Here is a 7,611-nt window from a genome sequence, read left to right on the forward strand (position 1 = left end):
GTGCAATGTTTACACAAGATTACCATGTGGCTCTAATAGAAGTTTAACTTGTTTGTAGAGGGATGTTTGACTATGCACAAGTTCTTTAGTTTTTAAAGCAGCAACACTACAGTGTTAAACCTACTGTAAACCATTTCTTCACTATGCTACCATTGATGGTTAAAAGTGCGATCAATAATAATAATAATAATAATAATAAACTGTGGAAATGCCCCCACCCAAAGTGAAACCTCAGCAGTAAAAGTATTTTATTTCTTATATAACTTTGACTTACATGATAGAAGGATTCTCTTATCTTCATTATTAAACATACACAATTATATCATTGGAAAAATAATAAATACAACTCTATATTACAGGAAAAATAAAATAAATGAACGAAGATTAATTTAAAAACTCATAGGCAGGCACCTCAGTGCAGTGTAATACATAAATACCCTTATGACCCTTATGACAGGTAATAAAACTAGCGTACATATTTCCATTAGTTTGCCAGAACAGAGTTTGTCTGTTGTAATCTTTAATTACCCATCTCGTGTACACCTTAAATAATAAAAACAAACAAGGCATACATTGTGGAAATACTATATAAATTACAGATTTCTGAGGGGATCATTTTTCATATGGCTTTAAATCATTTGAGCAGAAGGAGTGTGGTGTTTTCTATTTCCTGAAGAAAATGTTCTCAGTTCTTTGTGCATGACCTGAAGAACTTGTCAATGGTGTTGTGAGACCCATGGCATTTAGCCTTTTTAGAAGGAGGAGAGGAAGGCGAGTCCCGTCTGAAAGTCATTAAAAGAAACATGCTACTTTACCAACAGTACTTTACATGGAATATTAGGAGACAATGAGCAGCAACAGTCTGTAATCAAGCAGTTTCACCTTTTGGTTTTGCCTTTACTTGTTTGCATCGGCAGGAGACGGCTTGTGTCTGTGAACAGAAATGGACACTCATGAACATAGAAAAAAACAAAACACTCTGACAACACAAATCACATCCACCAAGGAGGTACACAGTTGTAGCAACTCTTCAGGGATCTAGACAATGCAACTTCTGAGGCAGGCTTATTGAAGAGAAAACCGGGGTGCAGTTCATTGTGGAAAATGAAAAGGTGAGAAAGTGATTTAGCTATTTTCAAGGCAAAGGAAGCCTAAGTGGCCGAAATGAGAAGTCTTTTCTCAGTGGGAATCGATACAAACTTTTCACACATTGTCACTGTTAATAGATAACACTGACATCCTCCCAAATAGATCGAGCTAGAGTAAGTCATCACACTCCAATTAAAGGCTCATGTTGCACTGAGACTGCTGTATGTTTGAATAAGCAAAGGTGCCACTACGGTATTGCTCACAATTAATTTCTGCTGCCCCCAAGGGGCCAAACTAAATATAGTACACACACTCACCTATGGCTTTGCTATTTATAACTGAAGTTGGATTTATGTAAGATGATGTCTGCTCCTCCAGCTTATGTAGGACCTCCTGGTTCAGGCATAGGTCAACGTGGTGGTTGAAGATAGTGAGGTCCTCACTAGCCTGCGTCATCTGACATACTGGGCAGATAAGGACGCGGCCTTTTTCATTACATGACTGAGGCGGTCGCATGGTTCCCGTTGTATTGTCAGCATCGATCAGCAAAACCGTTTGAGGAGAATCGTTTTCCAAGTTGTGTTGGTCTTCTTGAGGATCAACTCTGTTCGACTCAAACTCTTCACACTCTTTCTGGCCCTTCTCCTGGTCCATGTCTGACTCGGTATCAGAAACTGTGCATTGGCTTGGATTTCTAGAGGCATCACTGAGACACTGGTCTATATGTGTGTTGAAGACATTCAAATCAGTGGTCTCCACCTGCCTGAAACACACTGGACAGGTGAGGCTCTCTGACACTGTGCCACCACAGCCTGATGTGGATGCATGGGCCTCGACGTGGGGAACAAAGTCATTTTCTGTGGGATTTGAGGCCGTAGAGTCAGTCTTATGTGCTTCTGTTGACGACTCAACACCCTTTTCAGCCCATGTGGCTGTGGAAGTCGTCACAGAACCATTAACCCCATGCACTTCCTTTTGTATGGTTGCATTTGCTGCATGGAGTTGCAGTCGTTTGGCATGAGCCCTTTGGAAGAAAGACTGTTTGGGTTCCTCACTCGTCTGACCCTCCTTGAACCCCCTCTGCTTACTCCCCTTGGGTACGTCCTCTTGTCTCTGGCACTTCTGTGCAAGGGCAAGACAAGCAAGCGGCCCAGTTTCGAAGGAGTTATTGGAGAGACACTTTTTCTCAAGTTTTTGATTCGTCCCTTGGGAAGAGCCACTAGAGTTTGTCTTGCCTGGCTGTAGAAAGCCAACGATGCTCCTCTGCAGAGGCTTTTTATCATCCAAACTGTCAAAGGCGGAGATTCTAACACCTACGAGGAGAAAAACAAATCATCGAGGGAAAACTTTAAAATGAATGCCAACTGTGTTTTTAGTTCCAAATGCAGTGTGTTACGGATCATTTAGATTTATTTCAAGGTAGTTATAATAATTTATATGCAAGTTATATATATATTGCTCTATTTAATTACCCATGAGTCTCAATCTGAGTAGCTGGGGGCTTTCATTGTCGATTTCCGTTTTCAGTAGGTCCTTAGCAACAGCAAAAATCTCATCCACTGTAGTAACAGCATACGGCAGCGTCAGCGCCCTGGTTTTTACCTCAAAGTTCACGTTCTTCAGCTTCAGTGTTACCGTTTTACCCTGAAGGAAAATGACGAAAATACACAGTTGAAATCATATCGGGGAACTCGGTTATGGTTATTTATGTCTGCTGTCAAACAACCTATTAATTATAAGCATAATTAATGACCCTGTGGACAGGCCATACATGACAAATAGATATCTGTGTACTCTGTCTTATCACTTGTCAGAATGCATTTTGTGAGTAAAACACCACAAAGCGCTTTCTTAGTAATGTGATCATCTCCGAGGGAGACATTTCCAAGGCTGATAGTAGCCCGGTCTCCTTAATGGCCCTCTATTTCCTCCAGCTATCAAGGCCACATCAGGGCCCAGGCAGGGGGGTGATGGTTGTGTCGAGCCAACCAGACTTTTGTCTATTGATTCGCAAAGAAATGAACAGGTTGAGGTAATTGTATGAGATTCTGTCTGGAGTAAGGGGAATTCTCGTGAGGCCGAGAATAAGAAAACATTTTTAGTTGTTATTTTTTCTGATATTACCCCTTTCTCTTGATCCATTTATGTGGTGTCTGTTTCTGTGCAGATATCCCCAGTGCTTGTTTTATTTTGCTTCTATTTGCTCAGTCTGAGACAATCACATGGGATTTTAAGGCAAAATCCATCCAAGCAATGTCTCAACACAGTATACAGTGCCCCATGTAGTGTTGATGTAACCAGGACAGGTAGGCATATATGTGACCAAGACAACTCACTTCTTTATAAGATATGCACAGAGGTATGGTCAGGTTGCAAAATTGAAAAAAAGAACCCTCATTCATTACCTTTAGACCTTCTTTCTTTATGTCTTCTGCTAAGTCTTCACAGAGCTCCCGGCAAAAAGACAACTGCTCCTCAACATTACTCAGTTCTTTGAATGTCCTGTAAAGATAAAGTGGGACAAAGAGGAAATGAGAGAGAGAGCGATGAGAGGATGCACACAATTTTATTTTATTTTTTTTAAATCAGTGGTGTCATTGTCAATCTATGTGTCATTAAAACCATACCTTTCTGTGCTTATGCTTTTCCTTTCTTCATGTCTGTATAAAAGCAAAGACAGTGAGCATTGGCTGGATTGTGTTCTTTCTTAATCAATTGTGTTGAGTTTTATCAAACAGACAGTGAAGTACCTAGGTATAGATGTGGAGCCCAGACCCAAGGAAACATGCATGAGATGATGCCAGGCCGTCTCTGAGAACAACAACGACAGCAACTCCATCTGCTGGCCAAGATGAGAACAGCTACTGACGCCAAGAGCATTCAGCATCTTCTCACTCACTTTCCCGATGCCAGACACCTGGAGAGGATACACAAACACATGTTTTACAGTCTTTAAATATTAATGATCTTCTTTCATTCATCCATCCACTGTTCCTTTTTATGCAGTACATCATCAGTCATTTTACACCTCATCTTTAATATTACAAAAACACATAATTGTGTTCGAAAATCTTTCCAAAATTATTCATCAAATCTACTCCGAGACTCTATGTACATGGTTTTGTTTGAGCCATATGTGCCGTACTTTGCGAACTGGGAGATTCTGGACAAAGTCCATGACTGCCTCTCTAGTGGAGGGGAGTCTGTATTGGCCGTTGGGCTTGTTCTTGTCACTGCAAACCTTGGCAAGCATCGTATTTGGAGCAATTCCTAGAAAAGTAAATAGAATTTTGTTATTATTGTTGAGCAGTTTGTATTTGTAAAGAATGAATTATACTTTTATATAATTGTGGAATTTATGGTTTCATTCAGAAAGTGGGAAAGAGAGAGAGGGAAGACAACAAATAACTTTCGTTGAATACTTGTTAAAATCCTCCCGTGAAAATCAAACGGGAAAATGTTTAACAATAGCAATACAATGTGACGGAAAGGGTTAGTATTTTATTAATCACTTTCGCTTACCTGCACTGGCAGTCAGCATGGTCTTCTGCTCAATGCGGAAGCGCATCTCTCTTACAGCCTCATCCAGAGACGTGCCAAACACCTCAAACGCACTAGCAGTAGCAGTGACTCCTTCAGAGTCAAACAAGCAGAGAGAGGTGTTCGGGCTGTCTTCAAACAGGACTGGAGAGAGGTCTTCTTCCTTTGCCACCTGGGGAAGCTCAATCTGCTCTTCACCTTTACAGAAAAGAACAATAACCTGATGGATTCTAGTGTAAGAAACTTTGATCATGGAATAGTGTTCCCTGTCATATTATGCATACAGTACATGTGCCAAAAGTTGCAGTTACAACAAAACAACCCATCACAGCATATGATCACTCTACATTTCTGTATAATTAAGTCCTGCCTGTAGCGGTGCTGCTGGCGCGGAAGCGATGTGTACGAGACGATTCTGGCCAGCTCTGTCTCTGCTCCAGGTGGTCTGTAAAATCCAGATAAGCTTCATCCAGGCTCATCGGCTGGAAGTGAGGGTCATAGTCTGCAAAAACCTCCCGGATCTAACAGAGGGATACAAATTCATGAGCACCTGTTGGTTGAAGCAAAGGGCCACAAAATAGTCACATAGCATTTGTTTTCATGCAAGTTTCAAGGCGTATTCATATTGTTGTGTGTGTGCTTTGCCAACAATCTTACCTCATTACTCACAGCTCTGTATTTGGCAAAGTTGGTTGGAACAATAACTAAGTTGGGGCAGAGTTTCTTTGCAATGAACCCAGGCATTGCAGCTCGAACCCCATACTTCCTGGCATGGTAGTTAGATGTTGACTGCAAGAGAAAGGATGAGATCTAAATTAAACATTTGAAATTTGTTTTGAAGTAATTCTTAAAACATCGGCAGTGGTTTAAATAGCCATGCTTGTTTAGTAACAAGTAAAGTATAGTCATTTATTAATTACTTTTTAAAATACACATACGAAGACTTATTCCTTTATTGTGATTTGTGAAAATGCAGTTTTGAGTTGTGAGGATCATGGTTAGGAGATTTACAATGATGACGTCATGAATATATAAAACAGGCTGCATTTGTTTGATAAAGGTTAGTGATTAATTGTATAACAGAAAAGTGTACTGTGTGAACAGTAACATAAAATGTTCTATTACTTTTGTTTTATTCCCATCCTGTCTTTCTTTGGTTAAAGTGTGCGTCATTATTCAATTTAATTTTCTAAGAAATTACTGCCAAATTGTGTATATTTTTCCATATTTTAACCCACCAGCATGCTCATGGATCCTACAGCCATAGGCTTGTCCTTGAGCTCAGGACAGTCTCTCATCTCCACAGCAGCATAGAATGCATCCATGTCTACGTGTACAATCACACGGCTGAGATCACGACTCCTTTCAAGCTCGGTGGCCATTCTCTCCACCTATAAAAAAAATGTAATGAAGAACACTTAAGTGGTGTGATATTTAGATTGCAGCCTTTTCAATTCCTAACACATCAAATGTGTCTGCACATGCTTTTTTGAATGACCTAATACCAACATACTTTCAAGTTTTACCTGAGCTTGTGCTTTCTTTAGCTGTTGTTCTGTGATCTGTGCCTTTTGGAGCATCATTTTCTCGATGCGGTGGTTCACTTGCTGCTCTTTCTTCAGCTCATTCTCATAAAACCTCGATCCCTGGCGGGAAATGAAAATCAAGAGTTACAGATTCTGCAGCACATCTATCATAAAGAGCTAGCAATATCTATTTTTGGATTACACAGGGACTTTCACACAAGGCTGGACACAGCCAGTAAAACTGGACCTCACATTTCATGGTGTCACACATCCGCTATCTTTGCTCAGATTCATTTGTATGGGAAATTCTTTGTATGCCATACAGCATTACAAAAACAAATTTATTTGAGTTGTTAGTCTACCTTGGATGACTCCATGATGATTTTGTTGATCTTGTCCCTGTCAAGACCCTCCATACCAGCCTTGTTGTCATTGAGGGCCATCCTGGAGAGGAAGCCTTGACCTTTGGTGGATGCCATCCCATTCTCCATCCTGTAAAATGAATCCCTAATAGGACAACAGTCGGGTTTTTTGACAGTATGTTCCAATATATACGACCTCAACTCTGTTCTAAAGTTAGTTGACAGACCTCTAAGATATCGTAGCTGTGTATTCCATTATGTTTGTACATTTTCTAAATAATTCAGAATATCAACAGTAATTCGGATACTAACCTTTACAATCAGAATTATCACACTGAAGCCGTCTGACGTTGATGCCTGGACATGTTTTGAAAACGACGACGATTTTGGCAGAACTTCCGCGTACACGCGTCATCACCGGAATGGGCGGGGCGTAAGCCTTTAAATTCAGTAAAGAGATCACATTGCGCTATGAAAACCAGGCTGTACGATAACCTTTACATAGTCACCCTTTACTACTACGTTAACATTAAATGGCTCCACATTCTTCGATATCGTCTAAAAAGAGTCACATTGTTATCACACAGTACAAATGTTATTCATGTGCTTCCTTTCAAGTTGAAGATAATGAAAATTAGTTGTTTTTCCCTCATGGACCAGATGAAGTTATCCTTTTAGACCTTATGTCTGGAATTAATTTTAGTTTTTCTAAATTGAGTTTTCTGATTTGAAGATCAAGACCCACTGGGGCGAGGTCAACCAAAGCATAAATTATTGTTCGAGTAGCCTTGTTTGTTTGAAACATCCGCCGCCAAAATTAGTTTACGAAACAAAATTTCAAAAGGTTTTCTTGCTGATCAATTCCCTTATAACTCATCAAATGAAAATAAAATATATGGCGAATTTTAATTTCGCCAAAATACAACTTTTTCATAATACATTCATATTGGAGGAATCCATTGTCAATGGAAGTAATCTTGCCCCCCCACCCTCCGCCCCTGTGCAATTCATTTTGGCACGGTTTATGTTGCGCTGCAATCTCTATGACAAAAAACATGTTTTTAATTTGAAAGTGAATGTGTGCAATTTCCGGT

General features: G+C 40.0%; 1 protein-coding gene across 1 annotated transcript; it reads right to left on the reverse strand.

Annotated features, from left to right (window-relative positions):
• Positions 1 to 301: 301 nt before the first annotated feature.
• On the reverse strand, positions 302 to 6,960 carry polk (polymerase (DNA directed) kappa). The gene is made up of 15 exons (XM_068605143.1): positions 6,830 to 6,960; positions 6,518 to 6,662; positions 6,156 to 6,275; positions 5,868 to 6,020; positions 5,287 to 5,418; positions 5,000 to 5,150; positions 4,612 to 4,827; positions 4,235 to 4,359; positions 3,840 to 4,006; positions 3,717 to 3,749; positions 3,495 to 3,591; positions 2,562 to 2,733; positions 1,407 to 2,402; positions 883 to 931; positions 302 to 782 (listed from the first exon to the last, which is right to left on the reverse strand). Exons 2-15 carry the CDS (start codon positions 6,644 to 6,646, stop codon positions 686 to 688), a joined length of 2,637 nt encoding a protein of 878 aa, XP_068461244.1. The 5' UTR covers positions 6,647 to 6,662; positions 6,830 to 6,960; the 3' UTR covers positions 302 to 685.
• Between the last annotated feature and the right edge of the window lie 651 nt (positions 6,961 to 7,611).

This window comes from Clinocottus analis, unplaced genomic scaffold (genome assembly GCF_023055335.1).
Source record: "Clinocottus analis isolate CAN_PGR_092001 unplaced genomic scaffold, fCliAna1.0.p SCAF_7, whole genome shotgun sequence".
Lineage (NCBI taxonomy): Eukaryota > Metazoa > Chordata > Actinopteri > Perciformes > Cottidae > Clinocottus > Clinocottus analis.

What these genes read in the sequence shown, in the direction of transcription:
- polk (XM_068605143.1), bottom strand. Translation starts at nt 6,646, where the DNA reads ATGGAGAATGGGATGGCATCCACCAAAGGTCAAGGCTTCCTCTCCAGG. An exon ending in TAAAGAAAGCACAAGCTCAG is followed by an intron (nt 6,021 to 6,155) that starts GTAAAACTTGAA and finishes TTTTTTTTATAG; the next exon opens with GTGGAGAGAATGGCCACCGA. An exon ending in AAAAGCATAAGCACAGAAAG is followed by an intron (nt 3,592 to 3,716) that starts GTATGGTTTTAA and finishes TTATCTTTACAG; the next exon opens with GACATTCAAAGAACTGAGTA.